This window comes from Drosophila yakuba, chromosome 2L, assembly GCF_016746365.2.
Source record: "Drosophila yakuba strain Tai18E2 chromosome 2L, Prin_Dyak_Tai18E2_2.1, whole genome shotgun sequence".
In the NCBI taxonomy this organism is placed as follows: Eukaryota; Metazoa; Arthropoda; class Insecta; order Diptera; family Drosophilidae; genus Drosophila; species Drosophila yakuba.
This window is the reverse complement of record NC_052527.2, coordinates 4,282,080-4,303,048: the sequence shown is the minus strand read 5'-3', so window position 1 is coordinate 4,303,048 and position 20,969 is coordinate 4,282,080. Positions and strand designations below refer to the sequence as shown.

Below are 20,969 nucleotides of genomic sequence, written 5' to 3'. Positions count from 1 at the left end.
AGCGCCAACTGCGCAGCCTTGGCCAACCCACAACAGCGGAATCAGCTGCTCGCCAGAGAAGAAGAAGAGCGTGCGCGAGCGTTCAGTGAATGAAATTAAATTATTTAACCTTTTAGTGTATTTAGCGGACGGGAACCGAACAAGAAACGTAAATAAACGTGGTAAACCAGCTGATAAGCTGCTGATAAATGAAAGTTTATTGGCACAAGCATTATTGGCACCCTCGCAATAAAATAGTTGTGGTGCGAAGGCAGAACAACCGCCTATTAAAAAAGTTGAATTGAAGTGTGCGCGAAAAAAAGTGAAAGTGCATACAGAACCCACCCGCCCACGCCCTCGACGCCTCTTTTTAAGGGGGAGTGGCAGTAACGCCCATTCCGCTCGGCTTACCGCCCCCCTTTTGTGTGTGTGTGCGTGGTGGGCGCCTGTGTGGCGCGACCTTCACGCAACCTTCAACATGCAGCAACACGTTGTGTGTAATCTAACATTGTTTTTTGCCAATAATCCGAAAGAAACAACAACTGAATCGAATAAAAAGCTAACAAAATAAAAGGCAAAATAAAGCCAACCGGCTGCCAATGGCAACACAAAAACAAAAATCAACAAATTCTCCCAGCAAACAAAAAACTGCAATTCGCTCTCTCTCCCTCTCTCTCACTCTCTCTTTTTTCGGTGCGCTCTCTTTCGTTTAACCCGTTTGCTTTTGCGATTTTCGAATTCAATTCAACTTCAAAAGTCGAGCGGAAAAGTTCAGCGCGCGAAAAAGCGAAAAACCAGAGATCCTTGCTCGAGTGAAAAAGTATTACCGTTCGCGTTATCAAAGTGTCTCAAATCGTGTTATTTGATTAATAATTGATAACGCACATAGCTATAGACAAAAATCGGGTTTCATTTTCGTATGCTAATTAGCTCGTTGTTCATTAGCATTTCAAAAATCTTCGCCTATTTGCGTTTTAGTTTCGTCAGACGGGTATTGTGAAATGATAGCCCTTATGTTTTCCAAAGCAAAAGAGCTCGAATATTTAATAATTGCTTTAGTTTGGACTCTTAAGTGAATAACTAAACAATCAACAGAGATTAAACCTTTGTTTTGGCAACTAAGAAAAAGCTCTTCAAAATCGAGTTATTTAAGTTATTTACCAACCAACTGAATTGAAACAAAAGCAAGTTTCAATTCATAAGTACAATTAATGGGTAACGCACAGTCTTCATAATTAGTACAAACGTTCATAATTGATTCAATTGCATTATTTATGGAGAACTATTTACAACGAGCTCGCTTTTCTTACGTCATTTCAAGCAAACAATTTACAATCCTCCTCCAGCAACACAATTGCAAAACAATTTCGGTGTCACTTGCAGATAAACAAACTCAAAGTTCAACGGCATTCACTTGTGTAAAAAACGGGCCAGCGGACGAGAGCAACTAATTATTTTGTTTATTTGGCACATTAATTGCCCGCAAACGAGTCGCGTGTGAACGAGCCAGCTAGAATTGCGGATCCCCCTAGCCGTTCACATCGATATTGCAGATATAGCAGATATTGCAGATATAGCTGATATAGCCCGAGATTCCACAGATCGGCCACAAAATGAACGACCGTGAATTGGGCTGTGCGGGCGGACAGTTTATGGATCGCGGGCGGATGAACCAGAATGGAGTTGTCCAGCCCCTGCTCACTGGTGAGTAACGCGCTAGTTGTCGCCAACAGATGGCGCCATGGTAGTGGTAAAGAGCTGAAACTGTGTAACTATTGTTCAACGATCACAAAGTAGTAGGAAAAAACTGAAATCGTAACTAATATTCATTCACTTTACTAAGAAATGATAAGCAGCATTATTATTCCATTATGAACCAACTTATCTAACTTATTTACTGCTCAACGCGATTCCTTTTAAACAAATTTGTTCAATTCATCCCGAAATAGTACGAATATATTGGAATATATACATACATATGTATAGAATTTGTAATCTTTAAAGCCCACTGACATTTGGGCAGACATTTTGGCGCGATATGCGCTGTTTTTGCCGGCTTTTTACGACTATTGCACTTGGTATATATCTATGTACATACATATATGCCGCATATATTTTTAGGCAATGCAGACACGAGCGCAAATAAATAAAAGCAAACCGATCTTTAGGTCTTTGCACTTAGATAAGAATTTGCATTTCATTTTCGGGCTCGTGTTCATATATTCGGGAGGCGTTAATTAGCACCACCAGCAATTGACTCTCCAGGCTATCTTATCTATATTAAGTTCTAGGCTGAACACTTTGTACAGGGGAACCTACTTAAGTTAAACCCATAGAATCGTTAAATAATGTATAACAAAGTCTCTATTTGTTATCTATTTGTTGAATGATAATGATAATTCTACCCACCATTTTACAGATTTGTACCAAATAACGATGGCCTATGCCTATTGGAAATCCGATAAAACCGATGATACGGCGGTATTCGATCTGTTCTTTCGCAACAATCCATTCCACGGGGAATTCACGATTTTCGCTGGCCTCGAGGAGTGCCTCAAATTCCTGGATAGCTTCCACTATTCCCAGAGCGGTAAGTGCCATATTTTGATTTTAATTTTAATACGTTAATCAACTATATTTAACCCTTTCAGATATCGAATACCTGAAGCAAACACTGCCCGAGGGCATTGAGCACGAGTTTTTTGAGTACCTCGGCAATCTAACGGCGCGGGATGTCACCTTGTATGCCATTGATGAGGGCACAGTAGCCTTTCCACGGTGCGTTTGCGTGGAATACATCAAATTAGTACATGTTCATATACATATGTGAATGCTGATAGGCTTTATAGTGTGATAAAAGTTTAGGAAAATCCAGCAGATATTAGTTTAGCTTTCATCTGTTATTGGCATAGACAAAGTACACACATTTAAAGCATATACATAAATGCTCAAAGACTATGTACCTTAAAACAAACTCATTTTAGAACGTATCTTTAAGTTTTAAAGATAATTTTAGAAGCGTCACCATAACAGTGAGCACATATTTATCTTAATATTATTTTATGTCCATAACACGTAGTCATCATCTTAGCAGCTGATAAGATTTAAGATATTTTACCTCCATCAAAGTTGTTATCTGAAAACAAAGTTATAAGATAACCCCGAAATTATGTAAACTTTAAACACTCCAGATAAGTTAGACGTGTTCATAAACTGTATTTTTCTACTTTTAGAGTACCCATCATTAAGATCGAGGGACCTTTGATCATAGTCCAGCTGCTGGAGACGACACTTCTCACCTTGGTAAACTATGCCAGGTATGCATTGCTTTTATATCTTCCACTATCTGGAAACTTCCTAATAATACCTCTACTTTTCAAACAAAAACAGTTTGATGGCCACCAATGCAGCCCGTTATCGCATGGTAGCTGGCAAACATGTCAAACTACTGGAATTTGGACTGCGTCGTGCCCAGGGACCAGATGGAGGTCTATCCGCATCGAAATACTCCTACACAGGTACTACACCACCATCAAATATGAACTTTCACACGCCCCATATTCTGAAAGTCTCTGGGAGCTCTACAAAATCGTGACAAGAAAGGTCAGCCGTGTGCGATATGAATATTTTTTCGGCATTGCCAAATTGCATGCAGACAGCTCATTATCAATTAAAAATTATAGGGGTATGGGAATCGTCAGGAATCGAGCAAAGTTTATTCGCAGTCACCTTTTTTGAGAAACTTTAATTTATGTGTGTCAGTTTACAGAATCAGGATGACAGTGCATGATGTTTTGAGATGTTATATATCCTTTTTAAAATCAAAATGAGCTAATTAAACATTTTATTTGTCAGCGCTTAAACAATACCATTTGTCCAGCAAAAAATATGTATATCACAGGGCATTTAAGTAGTCCATATCCATCATATCTTATGCATTGATCCTTTTGAAGGGTCTGCAGGAAGTCGGTGCTTTTCGTATGCCTGAGTTTGCCTGACTTTTTATGATGTGCATGCATGCAAAGCACGTGTCACTGTCAGGAGCTGAGGCCTCGCTGACTCTGATTTCCGATTTTGCCATTTCTCAAGGCCCTCCCTCCGAACTATGAGTAATTCTCCGCCTTCATCAAGGCTTCCGTCTCTCCGCCATAGCCGGATCCACCTTCTCCACTCGCGACAAAGTTCAAGAACTCTAGTTTATGTGTTAAACTAAATGCGCGCCCGGGCAGCAGTAAAATGCCCAAAGTGGGTGGCACACGCAACGCCTACGTGGGGTGTCCATGTATATCGAATCCATGTAATATATCGGTGCCAGGTACCCATCGAATCCGGATTTGAACATGGTAAACGCTGCTCCGGAGCCACTCAATTGGCGCTCACACATCGTAACTTTTTCGGTTTCGTTTGTTTGGCAAGCAACGCTCGAAGTTTTTAATGCGTTCCACATCGTGCTTGGACTATACATACATCATCTATATAGTATCACCCCAAATCAATGGATGACTTCGCGTGGCGTCAAGGTTCCTGTCAAGGTTTTTTTCTCTGATAAACTGAGGGAAAATTGAAATGTTTATAGCCGGAATTTCCGCTCTTAATGGAGGAATATAATGAAAAGAGACCATTAAGCGGGTATTTAAAAGTTAGCTGTAAGGTTTGCAACTTAACTTTGCAACTTAATTTCAAATCGTCTCTGTGTCCTTGGGTAAACATATTTCACCTTAATGTTTATATAAATTATACGACTATTTTTTCTTCTCTTACCAGGCGGCTTTGATGGCACCTCCAATGTGCTGGCTGGAAAACTCTTCAACATACCCGTGAAGGGAACCCATGCCCATGCCTATATCACTAGTTTTAGTAGCATTGGAGAGCTGAAGACCCGTCTGATTAAGCACAAGCAAACAGGTGAGTAAATGCTGTACGAAGCATTAAGATATCAGAATGATAATCTGTATTCTCTAGGTATACTGGAAGATTTATTGGAGCACGCCATTAGGCACCGGGCATTGTTGTCCCATCTGCTGGACGTTTCTACGGAGGAGTCCAGTGAGGGAGAACTGGCAGCGATGGTGTCCTATGCCATCGCATTCCCTGATGGATTCATGGCACTTGTCGATACGTACGATGTTAAGAGGTATTTCGCTTTTAGGCAGATTCTCTCGGAACGGTTTTAGTTTTCGGTTTTTCCTACGTTTGTGATGTTATCCCGTAACAATCCCGGTAACCCTCTTCTTACCCTCGTTATTTTGAGTATGGATTTCATTGTTATATTTCGTATTGTATTTGAGACTCTCGAGACGTGCACCAGCCAGTTACAAAAACCCAAAAACCAGAGTAACTATTATATAGCTAACATGGCTGCAATGAAGATTTTTTTTAATTTTCCCTGCCACATCCCGATCATTTCTTGAGCTTATCATTTCGTTCTTTCGTTTGAGTAATAATCCAAAGTATTTACCAACAGCCGAGAAACAGAACAAGCCAACACAGAACCAAAGCTTATCAATGATATCAAGTCTGAGAACAGTCCGCCAAAGTCAAAGCCAAAGACAAGTCCCTCGACCAATGGCCATCAAAATGGTCAGGGTGTTGGCCACGTTAACGGCCACAAGACCAATGGTCATCCAAATGGCGTTGCTCAGAATAATGGCAGTAGATCGCCAAAAGATACAGATATACAAGATACAAATCCCAGCACAACAACAGCTACGAAAACAACTGCAACAGCAACAGGAACCTTAAAGACAACCACAGTGTCCAATGGGACGGCATACCTACCAAAATATGTCGAGAAGTCATTCAGGTAAATGTCGTTATCAAAAGAAGACCAAACAATCAGTAATAGAAAAACCAAAAGATTAAAAATAGGCGAAAATTGAATTTAAAAGCATTTACCTAATCTATCTTTCCATTGCCATTGACTAACCGACCTAATCATAAATCACATCTGCATTTTTAACAGCATTTTCTTCTGCTTTTTAAGACCTTACGCTCATTATTTCAAATGTAACTAATAGGAGCTAACAAAAATCACTTTTGAAAGATGGTTAAAGGTGCTCTCAACTTTAACGTGGATCATTTTGTTAGCTCTACTATTAAATTATGATGAAGTGCTTGCCATTTTTGATTTTAACTAATGTAAGCCTTGCATGACGACGTGGAGATACATTCAACAAAAATTTCGATACTAAATTCAAAATTTCAAACCTCATATATGCGTTTATATATTTAAGCTAATATATATATATGTCCATGTATGTGTCCTCTGCTTTGGTGTTACGAAATTGGTCAAAAATCCTTAAGAGTGGGAAATAATTCTGGCAAATGATTCAAACAAAGAAAACCAACCAGAACAGGTGAAGTCATTTTATTTAATTTATTTTTTGCTTTCTCCTTGTTGCTCTACCAACTTTCTTCAGTGTAATTTTTCGTATCACTTTCTTATACTAACACGCTCAATTATCATATTACATTTTTCCGTTTAATATTATTTTTCTAACTGAATTTTGTTTATTATGCTTTTTATTTTCTCGTCCTAAATGTGAATGTGAAACAAATAAAATCGAATACATAATCGAACCCGAATCAGAAACCCATAAAATATCGAAAGCAAAGAAAAGAAAAGAAATGAAAAGAATTTGCGAACCTAACATAGTAAACAAATGACTTCCGGCACTATTTTGGCAGAGGTATGTAAAACACACGTCTTCAACCTACAAAAACCCCTACAAAACACTTCGAGCAATCAACAACATGATATAATATCATATGGCATATACTCACCTATTCAAAAATGATATCCGATCCTCAAGCTCACACATAACCAGGTGCATAAAACAATCCAGAGAAGTGCTATGAAAATGCAAACCATGGAATTTTCTACTGAACCTCGATCATAACCAAAAGCTCATTAACATAGCTAATCAGTTTTGTTGGAAAAACGTAAAGTAAAATTGTTTTCCATATTCCGAAATATTTAAAATTGTTCTACGTTGTTTTAAGCACACAATCGAAAACAAAACCCGATACGAAACCACGCACTGATTCACCCTAATGCTGTCATAAGACTTAACCCCGTTCTATTTGTCCTCGTCTTCAGTTCTATAACATTTTTTGGAACTTCAATTTTCTTGTTTTTCTGTGCCCCAGTTTTGTATTGTTACATATATATTTTCCGAAACATTTTATTTCCGACCGACAAGCGTTTTGGATATCTTTCAAAAATGTTGTTTTTCGTTGGTTTCATGACCTGTACATAGTTAAGAAAAGCGTCCGAGAGAGCACACTGCATGGCTTGAACAACAAAACCGAATATCTTCGACTTTTTGTGCTGCTCCCTTACAAGGAATTTATAATATTTGCCCAGGCTTACATTTCTAACACAACGAGCCGCACTTGCAAATCGAAGAGAACCAATTTGAGTTCCGAAACACGTTTTATAGCTCCACCCCACTTACAAAAACATTTGGTTTTTGTGTAATTCTCGCTTTGAACCTAGTGACCAAAACCAAAAATCAAATATTGTATAGCAAAATGAGTGAAATTTTATCGTTGAATTGAAAACCAAAAAACCAAGCAGCACTTGTTGGCATCCATAAGTACGCCTACTGAACACCTGCGTGTGTTTTCTTCCCCACAGGAGTGGCCTGCTGAATTTCAGTGCCGTGGCCTTGGCCCTCAACGATCTGGGCTACCATGCGCTGGGCATTCGCATCGATTCGGGGGATCTGGCCTATCTTTCCTGCCTGGCACGCGAGACCTTCGAGAAGGTGGCGGAGCGATTCAAGGTGCCATGGTTCAACAAGCTGACCATTGTGGCATCCAACGACATCAATGAGGACACCATTCTCAGCCTGAACGAGCAGGGGCACAAGATCGATTGCTTTGGCATTGGCACGCATTTGGGTAAATTTCTACTGCCAACTCTTTATGCTAAATGCCCATTAACATACCATTTACCTATCAGTTACCTGCCAACGGCAACCGGCGCTGGGATGTGTGTACAAGCTGGTGGAGATCAACGGCCAGCCGCGAATTAAACTGAGCCAGGACGTGGAGAAGGTGACGATGCCGGGCAACAAGAATGCCTATCGGCTGTACAGCGCCGATGGTCACGCCCTCATCGATCTGCTGCAGAAGGTGTCGGAGCCGCCGCCAGCGGTGGGACAGAAGGTTCTGTGCCGACATCCGTTCCAGGAGTCGAAGCGTGCCTACGTGATACCCTCGCACGTGGAGTCGCTCTACAAGGTGTACTGGAAGTCGGGCAAGATCTGCCAGCAGCTGCCCACCTTGGAGCAGGTGCGCGAGAAGGTGCAAATCTCCCTGAAGACGCTGCGCAACGATCACAAGCGCACGCTCAACCCAACGCCCTATAAGGTATGTGCTAATTTGTGATCTATCTTGCTCCGAAAATGGTATAACAATGTCTTACATTCTTCAGGTGGCGGTCAGCGATAATCTCTACAACTTCATTCACGATCTGTGGCTCCAGAATGCTCCCATTGGCGAGCTATCATGATCTATATAAAGTGGATGTGGCAAGGATGCGCTGAAACATTTCCGAGAAATTTACTTATTTTTGGTTTTCCATTTTTGTTGGCCTCGATCTTTGGGTCGTGGTGGATTATTTTTAGTCAATTGCTGGTCATATGCATTGTAGAACTGGAATTCGTTCCGTCACACGAAGATTTCCCTCTGACTATGAAGCACAAACGCCCACGCAATTTTGCGAGTGAATTTCAAATCATTGTGTAGTCAATAGTTTTAACGTGTTTATCTAATATTTACTACTATACAAAACGCACATCATATTCAGGAATGTGTCATGTGCCTTAAACGAGAAGCGAAAGCGGGAAAAGAATCAGGATGCACAGGAATCACACACCCAAATCGAGTTACTAAGATCAACCAAATATCGGAGCGGAATAAATATGTCTTTAATATTTTTCTAGTACTTAAGTGTTGAAATGTTGCGAACGATGGATGAAGAATGAAAGTTAGAAGTACAAATGCTTTTTAGGACATTTGCACGCAGTAGGGCACACATTAAGCACACAACTATATCTACTTATATATAACTTTACATACTGCGATTATGTATTTAACTAAATTCAATTGTATATATGTTCAACCGGATAATTGTAAGCCAACTAAGCAATACAGACACACCCTAAAAACACACACCGCCATCTTAAAATGACCGCTTCTTAAAAATGTTTGCCTGTAGTTTTGATTAACAATAAAAAGTAAAGGAAAGCCGCTAAGAAAATTCGATTTTCCAGTCAGTTTGGTAAGAGATTTATTCAAATACATATATACATTCTATTCAGCTAAACTTCATTATCAGTTTGACAAATAACATACTTCTTTTTGGAGCACGGATCATCGTTCATTTTGTTGCGAAACAGCTCAACGCAGCGCTCATCGCTATTTCCGTGGTTGGGTTCGCCCTTACTCCAATTGAAAAATGTAATTTTCTTGCCTGATGCCTTGGATACGTAGCTGTGCATGTCCTCCTGGTCGTTTATGCCCAGCCAGTAGTTCTTGACCTCCAGTTTTAGCGAAATAGCGTCCAGCTCCTCTTTATCTTTGATGGCGGCTATATAGCCACCCTTTTTGCGGCAGTACTCTACGGCGGAATTCCAATCGTGTGCATCGTTGTTATTGATGTAGAACAATCTAGTGCCGATTCGCTCAAACTCCGGCCAGAAGATTTTTATGTAAATTTTCGAGAGAGTGTCCTGGATGGCGGTCTGTTGAGTAGCCATCTTGGTCAGCTCGTCCTTCTGATGCTGCTCCAACCTTTCCAGTCTCTGCTCAAAGTCCTCTGGGATTTTCTTTAAGGTTTCCGTAAAGAGCTTCTGCTGTTCTTCTATCTGAGCCAATCTCACTTCCAAGTTTATCGGAACTGCATTCTTCAGCGATTCCAACTGACCTTGATGACCTCTTGTGAGATTGATCTGATTTGCCAACTGGCCGCCGATGGACTTTTGTTGATTTTCCATTCTGGTTAGTCTCTCGTCTAGTTCAGCTGGCATTTTCTTTAGAGTTTCCTGTAATGTCGTCTGCAGATTTTCCAATCTCTCCAGTCTCTCCTTGATGTCTCGAGGGACTTTCTTCGCGGAATCCTCCAAGGAAAGAGTTTGTGCCGCCAGCTGGGTTTGTATCCTGTCCAATTTGAACTGGGTGTCGTTTAGCCTGAGGGCTTCGGTGGTGTTCCATTGCTCCTGGTGCTTGGCGATGTGATCCAAAAGCGGTTGGAGCACCAAAAGGCAGAATTCTCCGCACTGATTGGGCGGATCTTGCAGAAGGCACACGGATCGGGTATTCCCGGTGGATTCCGTACCGGATTCCCACAGATTGCAGGCAATTATTAAGTACACAATAAAATGTTTAAGCTTAAACATTCTGATATAGCACAACCACTGCAAGCGAAGACCTGAAACGTACTGATTCGGATTTATGTAAAGGCTTTAAATAAGAACTGGGAGATAAGAGCTATATATTTAACTTTAATTCCGCTTTTGCACTTATCAAGCATTTCTCGCTTTTGCGACCGACTTTCATTGACTTATTTATCTTTTATTTTGTGTTCGTCACATTTGGTCGTTGTACGTTTATTTCATGCATTTCTATTTTTAAATTTTTTCAGATTTAAAAATTCAAATTTAATATTTCCTTAGCGCCTGTTCTTCTTCTTACCACTGTCGCCATTCACTTTGAGTATTAAACGGTAATGTTGTGTGGTATTTTTTAGTGTATAATTGTTGACCATTCACACTGATTAGGCAAAGTTTGTTATTGTGAGCAGCTGCACAAAATAAAGAGAAAATTAAACAAAAGGTTATTAAACAGAAACAAAAATAACAGCATTTCGCCTTGTTCAAACTTAAATCATTGCCAAAATGACACTCGACCAGTGAGAAAGCCGGGTTTTCCTCGAGTTTTTCTGCAGCTGCGCAACTTGGCAAGAAAAGCAACAACAACTGTGATTCATTCGGCAAAATAGAAGTTGTGCGCTAGAAATTGATTTTTAACCAGATTTTATTTACAGATTAAAATCAAAATCATGGAGGGCGACTCGGAAAATCGCAAGGATCAAATCCTAGAGCGTTTGAACAAACGGAACAAGGACAGGCAGAACTATTTGGATGTGAAATCGGAGCTGCGCTCCAAGGAAACGGTGCAGAACGAGGGCGTTGACTACTTTTACCAGACTTTCAGCCAGAAAACCATCGATATAGAGCAGCGATTGAAGGATGTGCAGTGCGGCGATGCCCAGCCAACCGATTTGGCCAGAAACTTCGCCGATATAACCGTGGAGATCCAGGATCTGCAGCGATACCTCACCGCATCCACCATGTTCCTTCCCGATTTCAAGATCAAATCCTGTCAGAATATCCTAAACACCCTGACCTCCGCGAGTGATGAAACCCGCCAGCGCCTGATGCCCAAGAAAAAATTTGGGTTTAGTGGCAAAAAGACAGCCGCAAAGGCAAAAGTGGCTCCAAATAAGGATACAGTCGACGGGAAACTGAGCAAAGTACCGGAAAAACTAGGTTCCAACTTCACCTGGACCATTGCCAACCGAACGAACGAGCACATAGTCCTGGATTCCGCTAAAGTGAATGGCCAGGACATCACAATATCGAATTTAACCCACTGTTTGGTTGAACTGCAAGGGCATCCTGGTTCTGTGCAGGTTTCCAGGGCCTCCAAATGCACTCTGCTATGCGGCCCCATTGCACGATCCTTCTTCGCCGAGAACCTCGAGGATTGCACGCTTTCCATTGCCTGCCAGCAGCTGAGGTTGCACTCCTCCCGTACTATTCGCATATACATGCATGTCACCTGTCGGGCCATAATCGAGGATTGCAGGAGTATTGAGATCGGAGAGTACAACTACGATTATTCCGAACTGGAGGCCGATTACCTAGCATCTGGCTTGAATAAGGCACAGAACAATTACACAGATGTGGCCGACTTTAACTGGCTTTCGCCGGATGTTCCCTCGCCCAATTGGAGCCTTCTCAAGGATTATCCTGATCCGAATTGGAACGCCCTAAGGCGGGACTTTATTGCCAATAACCACAACAGCGGACTTAAGCAGGATGTTAAGGATATCTCCATTATTTAGTGGCGGCATCGGCGGCTGCTCCTCGGTTGGCTAGCCTATGGCATCATCCTCGGTTGGCTGCTCTGGGAACTGCTGCTGCGGCCCTCAAATACTGGGCTAACATCTAATCCTCGATCTGTGTAAATAGCTATAAGCGTGTTGATTAAATAACCATTATATAAAAAACGAAATATGGCAATTATGAATTCTTGTAACTGCGGAATCTCGTGAATACGATATTGCTCTTTGTTTTGCTAATATCGTAAAGTCACAATTTTTTAAGCAGCTAATATTCGGTTAAGGGAGTGGGTAAGTTAAAGTTTGACTTCGACAACATATGTATCTGTTCTTGTTTATGTCGTTCCTAATTTGACATGTCCAATTCGGATGTGGCATAATCAGTGGTTGGCCAAAATGGCTGTGGCTGCCACACACATTTCGGAACGGGCGAAAGACGGCACCTCATGCAAGTTTCATGTGGCCACAACAGGACCTCTCAAGCCATTGCCTTCAGCACTAATAGGGTCACTCTACTTACACATCAGGCTCGCTCTGGAAAGACAAAAGTAAAATAAATATATAGTAAAAATATATTAGGTGCAAACCTAATGTGAAAAGATTTTTTTTTTGTCTTATCAAAGTTTTTTCAAACTTAAAACATTTAAATTGATATGCAATTTAGGTAAGCTATTTAAGTAAGAGTATCTGCTCTTCATATTCTCAAACGGTTAATCTCTCTCACTCTCTCCCCCATTCTCTCACCATTTCTCTCATCCCGCTGACTTTTGCGGCTGTCAACATGGCCGACTGTCAAAATAATTAACGAATTCGAGTTACACGCGGTTAAGGGGGGATGCATCCCCACAAATAAATGGCCATATATGTAGCTACAGCTCAAGAAGGGCAGGAATCAGAAGAGATATCTCGTATTAGCGAGGTAATTGAACTGCGAGTTACACAAGTAACGGCGATGGTGCAAGAAGGGGGAGGGGGAGAGTGCCAAATTGAGAGCACAGGTAATGAGCTGTCACAATTGCGGATAAAGAGGTGTAAAGCAAGGAGAATGACAGATGGGCAAATATACCAGCCAACGGAAGATCAGCAAGTGAAATAATTAAAAAACGCGGTAGTTTGCAGGTTTTCGGCTTAACTCGTTTGATCTACAATATCCTATTAAAGGCGCGGTTTCATTTCATGTGAGTGTGTGACGGAAAATAGTTTAAAATAGTGCGTACGCGATCAATTCAATTTGTAAGTACATACATACATATGTATGTATACATACAGAAATCTTATAATTGCGGTAAAAATGCGGTGATGGCTGCAGCCACGCAAAAGATTCTCACATGTGCCGAAATATTGATCCCAAATACAGTGTTTTTTTAAGTGTAGTGATACTGAAATATGTATTATTAATCCGAAACACAGTGTTTTTTTTTAAGTGTAGTTATATTGAAGTGATACAAGTTGAATTTAATGTGGCTGCGCAATATGTGACATGGTTCCATACTTATGATAAATTTCCCAACGAAAGAATATAAAGGTAAGTACCTTTTATATACTATATACTATCCACTATCTATCTATTTAGAGTTAACCAAGTGATGTATTAAATTCTTGTCAAATACATTTTAACCATTCAATACCCATTTCAATACCACAAACAGTACACAAACCGAAATTGTTCCAATCTAATTGCAAATGAATTGCTGATAATGCGACTCAATTACCTCAATTTGCTAACAGTAGATACCAAGCTCACATGATTCGCACTCACTTGGTATTCACCTGTAATTTCCTCTCGAAATTTAGCAAAGTTTAATTTCATCATAATAATGTCCAACAATTTGAATAGTATTCATTTGATATGTTTCGATGGAAGGCTATGGGAAATAGAATCACTCCTTAAATTCAATCCAAAATATTTTGAAACTGTATAAAGACTTAAAACTTGAAGATTCTGCCAATTTCTATTAACTTTTCGTCCTTGGCAATTGCTAGCGACTGCAATATCCGTTTATTTAAATGAACCCGATACACTATCAAATCTAATTGCTTTCACACTTGAACTGTGTTGGTGATTCCGGCCGCACACACACACACATATATGTACATATACACTCACACATACGGACAGGTGCATCTGGAGCTGCCACATTTGCATAGCTCACAATTAGTTTTCTCATTATCGCAGATAATATTCGCCGCATTTGCGATAAGACGGAGACCTCCAACAATGGTGACCGCCCCCACATTAATATTATCGCAGTGCCTGTAATTGCCTGACTCCCTCACACTTTGATGGTTTCAATTACTGCAAAATCACCAACCGCGCTACCTTCGTCCTGTCTCCTTTGCCACTGCCACTGCCCACTGTGACCCACATGCAATCCGCAAATGCCTTTGTGTGCGTAAATACCTTTATGGCTCAGCTGATGTGGCCAAGGATGCTAATTTACGCATTTAGTATAATGGCCTAAAGTCACAAGGCCTTAGTGCGATTTCTAGCCTAAATAACGGCGATTGATCAAGACAGCGAAATATCACTCATACGCCATGAATACTACCAATACAGTATGAGTAATATTTTGCTGTCCTGCTAGCAAGGATTTTTACTTGGACAAACGATTGGAGCTTTCAAATTAAAAACTGATTGATTTTTCCGAAGTCAGCTTCTTTAAGTTGTTCCGATATTGATAAGCGAAAAAATGTTGATTAATTAAGCGAATTACGGGAGTCATGCAGTGCAATTAAAATGTCAGCGCAGCCACGGAGCGTCGGAGCGTTATATATGTATAAATTCAATATGTACGTGGATGGTAGGCTCCTGGGCGAAATGTCCAGGATTGGGTTATGTAATGCTCCTTCTGGCTTTTTTTACTCGCAGCTTGTCTCGCTTTTTTCCTTCCCTCTCCCGTCGCGAATTGCGAGTCTCCGCTCAAATTGTAATTAATGATGCAAGACAGCCGGCAGTCCCTCCCCTTTCACACCCAGATCCCCCACAAATTCCACCCCCACCAGCGACCACAGTCGGATCCAAACCGAAAATCTCTGCCTGGCCCTGTCATCCTGCCCCGCCCACCGTGTGGCATCCGCCTCCCTCTGTTGTGGGTTTTATTTTACCCTGTAAATTGGAATTCCCACTTACTGAATGCATGAATGAAGCCATTCCAATATGCATGATTAAAGTAATACCAATTCTTTATTGGCTGAATAAGCATATGTTTTAATGCTGAAACAGGATTTTAATGTTTTAATGTCCTTGTAAAATACGTTCTTTCAGTAGTTGGCTAATCTAAGAGTATTCGCATCTTCGTTCAATTGCACCGTTTTCACGTTGGCTGCTGTTTGTTTACTTAAATCATCGACGCGGCGCGCGTTTTAAACGCGTTTCTCGTGCTTTTCGTGTAAATAAATGAAAAGTTCGTTTAATTCTCGTCGATTCTTTATGCGTTGAACGAGGCTGTGGTGAAAGGGGCTAGAGAATGGAAGGGGGCAGGGGACAGGGGGCAGGGCGCTGGTATCGTTTACTTTGGAAATGAAAAATTATGATTACATCAACAATAATCGAAATGCGCTTGTAAGCTGCTGTCTTTCTGTCTCTTTCGCTGTCCCTGTGCCTGTCCTTTTCGGCATCCACGTTCCCGTCCCGCTTCCCCTTGCAGTTCCGTTCTTGCTTTCCGCACTCCAATCTTGCACTTGGAGAAACTTCAATTAACATGAAGTACACAAAATTTGCATTTGGTTGGCCTCAAAATAAAGAAATAATAATAAGGTTCTTAGAAGCATTCACTATTTTCTTTACAAGGATACTAATTACAAAGCATTTAATTACCAAAAAGAGGGTATTGTCTCAAAGTTTTCTCTCTCTGCATTGCTATCTTTCGGCCGGCTCCCTTACTCCGATTTTTTATTATTTTTGCTCCCGCTGCTTGGCATTTTCGTTGTGCTTTGGTCGTTTTGGCCATTTCTCTTCGTTCGCGTTGCTGACTTGCAACGCTCTCATGCGTAGCATTCAAGTGGGGAAAGGGATTTTCGGGCTGGGAGTAATGTAAACGTTCAATATTTGTGTTCGAAGTAAAAAATCGAGACGTTCCCTGCTCTTTTGGCCCCCGTTCCCCCCAAACGCCTTTCCCCACTTTCAACGATGCCAGGCAGCGACGCGTTCAGCCAAAAAGTATGCAATGCAAAATCGAAAAATGCGCGTGGCAGCACCTCAGCTTTCAGTTTTCAGCTTTCGGCTTCAGTATCAAGCCCCAGTCTGCATCTCTCTTATCTGCCGGGCTCCCACATTTCCCCCTGATTTCCCTGCCACATGGGGCACTGAGATAAAATGAGAGTGCATGCTCGGCCAGTAAAGTATGCTATTCTATGAGGATAGGAGTATGTAATTTAACGAAAGGTGTCTAAAATGTTTCAATTCATATGATTGTTACGACTTACCTGTTTGTATTTGTAGCCTGTACACATTTCTCTCCTACTTTCGAACAAAGAGACAAAGAATATTTCTTTCTGTGATCGCTTTCTTTGCCACAGTCTGAGCCATGCTTATAAATCAGCGACGTCTGGGAGCGGCGACAGGCGCTTGCACCCAGTCCCGACTTTCCGCCACCCATTTTGCCAGCATTTTCTTCAACAATGCCAGGCCAGACACGAAACACAACAAATTTTGTTGCCTGCATTGCGGCGCCTCTTTGCGTCCCTAGCATATCCAGTGCTTTCCTGTACGTAATACCCCCACCATCCATCTATCCCCTTCTTATCCCCACTTTCGGGTTGGCTGCACTCGGCATTATGCTTTGCGTATTTGTCGCTTTATGAAGTCATCTTGGCGTAAAAGCAAATTTATGACCAACTTCACTTTATTTCTGTCAGTTTTTGGCCCAGCATAAAGATGGCCATCTTTTTACCACTGTCTCCTTCGCTATCTTGTCGTCCTGCTCCCTTATATCTATCTGGCTTATAAACTCCCGAAAATTGTGCATTAGCATTAGCTGGGGGAATGTGTCAAATGGCGTGTATATTCCCAAAGAAATATATCCTTGAAAAAGGGTTTGGCAGTCTCTTGGCTTTTTGAAGAATTGTTATATTAAATTATGTGTTTCAATTACATGTTCGTTTTATATAGAAACATAAATAAAATTGATTGAAGATTTTAAGAATCACAACCATACAATTATTTAAGAATTATGTGACATTTTATCAGTAATAAGTGCACCCTTTAAATTTTTTGGAGTTTCTGTTATAATTGCCCATTTTAAGGTCTGCAGAGCCATCTGCACTCTCATTGTTTGACATCTCGCTGCATAAAGGCCGATAAGGCTATATCTGTCCGCATATATTTACAAACTCGCACAAAGGAAGTCTGATATCCTACTTAAGCGGGCAGCGAGGCATTTCCATTTATGTTGGCATTCAGCGCAATTGTCGGGCCAATTACAGGGCCACAATTACGCCGTATAAGCACATAAAAACCGGATACGCTGGATACCCAGGATACGCCGCTTTATGCCGGAGTCGGCGACCCTGGAGCCATAAAACTCTTAGCCCTCAGGGTTTATCATTGGATGTCCCAAGGGTCTGCAGACTCCACGGTTGACCTCGAATTGTATGCAAACAGTAAATGAGAAGTCATGAAAATGGTAGGTTATATATTTGAAGGGTATATGGCAGAAAAGTCAAGAGGATTTCTGCCAGAAGCTGAGATGAGGAGACGAGAGGCAAAAGCTGCAAGTCGGCCGAAAAAGTTATCAGCTTGTTAATTGCTTAACTTTTTCACTTCAACTTTTTTTATTCGTTTCCAGGAGCTGAAACGAGTCCCGAAGATAAAACCAAAACTGATGGAAAGGTTGCAGGGGTGCTGCTGGAGTTACAGACAGAGATGCAAATTTGGCTGCACTCAGAAAAATTTTGATAAATATTTCGATTATTAACTTTGTTGCATTTGGCATTAACATTACATTCTACATTTGGTTTGTCAACCAGGTATAATATTTCCTTTGCAACCTTACAGATTTTGACAAAGTTTAGGAGACAGTCTGTCTGATTTTACCAAAGTGTAGGATCTCTTTCTCTTTTCGTTGAGCAACCATTTTTATTTTTCTTGTCCTTTCACAGAAATTTAAATGACAAATGGCAGAAGGCGACTGCAACTTTGACCCTTCCCTGACCCTTTCTGACCGCCTTTTGGGCTCTCACACTGTGACATTTGCTTATCGGACGCTTACAATGTCATAACACAGCCTCCAGAGTAAAGAAGTTTTTCCCACAAAAGCAAAAAAAAAAAAGTCAGAGAAATGGAAACTTTGCCCTCCTCTAATCTTGTGACAGGCCGAAAGCAGCTATACAACCAGCTCCTGTAATTAGGGTAGAGTTTTAAGAAAAAATGGGAGAAATGAAAAATCAATGCAGGACCAGGCCACTAAAACTCTCATTACTCATATGCCGTGAAGGTTAAACTGGGATCTGGTTCTCCGACCATAAAAATGGCATTAAAACCATTTAAAAGTTGCCCTAATCTGCCCAGGAAAGGTGAACTTTCTGGGTTTATACGTATAGACAGTTCTTTATGACTTTTGGCCCGTTTCGCTTTCTCCGCTGTTTTATTGGCCGTCCAAATTGATTAAAAGATCAATGATTATATGTCCGTTTAATGGTTCGCTGAATTTAATTTAATTGTAGTTGAGATTTTCACAGGTCTTAAAGGGGATGGTGTAAAAGGAAATTAAAAAGACGAATTAATTTCCGGGCTATAAAGGTTCTACAGGATTCTTCACCATATAATTATCTGAAACGTTAATATTAATATTTTTTGTAAAAATATTGTTATTGTGTAGGTCATATAAAGTCTTCAGATAACTAAAGGGTTGTAGGTATATATGTCTTAGTAACTTGTCTTAAACTAAAAGTCTTTTCCTACGAGCCAAAACTAATAGCACCTGCACTTTCAGATTCCGACAAAAAAAAAATCTGCAACTATTTCGATGACTTCATATGATGAATTGCGCAGACAAAGAGTAAAAGTTGGGGAAAGTATTATTGCAACATTAGGAGATACCAGGGAACCCATTTCAGAACTTGACTTCAACTTAAAATTTTAACATTTTCCAAGAAAAACAAAGGGTGTATAGATAAGGAAAAGCCAACACGAGTTCAGTGTGAACTGCAGACAATTGCGATAAATGTGAGGGGGGAAAAGCGTGGAAAAGTGTTTGAAAAATCATTGAATACCCGCAACGTGATGCAGAAAGTTCGCATATTTTTCTTACTCGCACACGTTCGCCCATTTCCTGCTCACATATGCATGCATTTGGCGTGATAAATAAAATGTTTAAGCACACATTTTGAAGCCATTGTGTAGATTTGACTTTGAATGCTCTCCCTAGTTTTATTTTGGACCCCTTAACCCCTTTTTGCCCTTTTACGTGACGCAACAGACAACGATGACGACAGCAACGACATCTTGATGCTGCCACTGCAACTTTAGTTGTTGCCGTCTGCAATTCCTTTTATCAAACTTGAAAAGGGTATGAAAGTGCTGATTTCGAATGGGCGATACCCAAGAGCAAGTACATATGTTACGACGTTTTATACTTTTAATTTTTTAGTTCTTTTTTACATAATTCTTTAATGGCTTTCAATGTTAATGAGTAAGGTCCTTCCTACTACAGTAATTATTTTCTTTGGCACTTCAACTTTACTCGCCTATCACAACTTGTACAATAAAATCGATACAGGGCATCGGCACTCCAAAAACTTTACCATCGTACGCACACACACTTTACATATTCAGCGTTTCATCTACATTCTGTGTGCCATTTTCAATTGCAGTTTTTTGCAGCATTTGCTGCTTCTGACACGACACAGATACGCAGGACGACAAGGAAAAGGATGTCTGAGATGCGAGAGGAAACCGAGACCTTAAGTACGAAAATTTCAAGAGTTTTCTTATTTTGTTTGTTTTTTTCTCATTTTGTGTTGGCTGCTTGGTGTTCTCTGGTTAGTAATGTCTCCTACACACGCTAATGAGCAAAATAATTAATGATGCTACGACGTCGCCTGTGTGCCGCTTGTGGTAACATTTTCCATGCCATTTGGCAGAAAGTTTCACTTCACCAACTTGAAGTAGTTCTAGTCAGCGCAGAAAACGGAATCCATCACAGGGCTTCTCTGGCTGGCCTTAATAAGCAGTTAATTTCATAGTTTTCCCAAACAGTTTTTCTCAGCATCAGCAGCAGAGGCAGCTTCCCTCGCATTAAAAGTTGGAAACACAACATTGGCAACATGTTGGCTTCTGTATGTCGGCTGAATTTTCCTCATAGCATTATTTTTTTTTTGCATTTTCATTTCATTATGCTGCCGCTCGGTCGGTAACTCTTCATTCGTTCAACTTAATTTACGTTTTATAACTTTTGCAATCATTACATGTTGCATTTACTTTCCCTTCCCCTAACTTCTTGTTTTTCTCTTTTCAGTTCGGTTATTTATTCTGCGGGGCCTTTTTTTTTTGTTGCAAAGCCGGCTTCCATGTGTGCATAAACCATTTAGTAACAATTTTTGCTTTGGCAAAGTTTATTTTTTCTCGTATGTACATATATGGTGATGTTGTGGGGGTGCACGGAAAGTCTGGGAAACGATAAGCCAAATAGATACCGTCTGGGGAAAATTAAATTCACAGAAGTTACGATCAGATCGAGGCTTCAGTTGCAAAAGTTTGGAAAACGGGCTTAATTAACTGTGTTTTTTGTGCTACGTACAGCTAGGAATAAGCTATAGAAGTTTGATCGTTCAGTTTCAGTCTGAACTTTAGTTTATTTAGGAATTAACATAATTTTAAGCTGTTTCTAAACCCGACTAATTTTAATGAGTGTTCGTT

General features: G+C 40.6%; 3 protein-coding genes across 9 annotated transcripts; 2 read left to right on the top strand and 1 right to left on the bottom strand.

The window, feature by feature from the left end:
* The first annotated feature begins 34 nt into the window (after window positions 1–34).
* LOC6526800 (nicotinate phosphoribosyltransferase) lies at window positions 35–9,159 on the top strand. 6 transcript variants are annotated; one of them, XM_015197773.2, is made up of 12 exons: window positions 35–148; window positions 1,363–1,683; window positions 2,399–2,569; window positions 2,631–2,757; window positions 3,213–3,296; window positions 3,370–3,497; window positions 4,744–4,884; window positions 4,942–5,113; window positions 5,444–5,782; window positions 7,619–7,884; window positions 7,946–8,355; window positions 8,420–9,159. In XM_015197773.2, exons 2-12 carry the CDS (start codon window positions 1,593–1,595, stop codon window positions 8,495–8,497), a joined length of 2,007 nt encoding a protein of 668 aa, XP_015053259.1. In that variant the 5' UTR covers window positions 35–148; window positions 1,363–1,592; the 3' UTR covers window positions 8,498–9,159. The 6 variants fall into 6 exon arrangements, with proteins under 6 accessions (XP_015053259.1, XP_015053257.1, XP_015053260.1 ...); XM_015197771.2 differs by having other exon boundaries at window positions 65–148; window positions 1,326–1,683; XM_015197774.2 differs by lacking the exon at window positions 35–148 and adding an exon at window positions 608–970.
* Window positions 9,160–9,260: 101 nt separating this feature from the next.
* Window positions 9,261–10,721, bottom strand: LOC6526799 (asialoglycoprotein receptor 1). The gene has a single exon (XM_002087865.3). The coding sequence runs from the start codon at window positions 10,383–10,385 to the stop codon at window positions 9,309–9,311; it is 1,077 nt and encodes a 358-aa protein (XP_002087901.1). The 5' UTR covers window positions 10,386–10,721; the 3' UTR covers window positions 9,261–9,308.
* An 18-nt stretch (window positions 10,722–10,739) lies between these two features.
* LOC6526798 (tubulin-specific chaperone C) lies at window positions 10,740–12,285 on the top strand. 2 transcript variants are annotated; one of them, XM_015197777.2, is made up of 2 exons: window positions 10,740–10,821; window positions 11,033–12,285. In XM_015197777.2, exon 2 carries the CDS (start codon window positions 11,048–11,050, stop codon window positions 12,113–12,115), a length of 1,068 nt encoding a protein of 355 aa, XP_015053263.1. In that variant the 5' UTR covers window positions 10,740–10,821; window positions 11,033–11,047; the 3' UTR covers window positions 12,116–12,285. The 2 variants fall into 2 exon arrangements, with proteins under 2 accessions (XP_015053263.1, XP_002087900.1); XM_002087864.3 differs by having other exon boundaries at window positions 10,773–10,966.
* The last annotated feature ends 8,684 nt before the right edge of the window (window positions 12,286–20,969 follow it).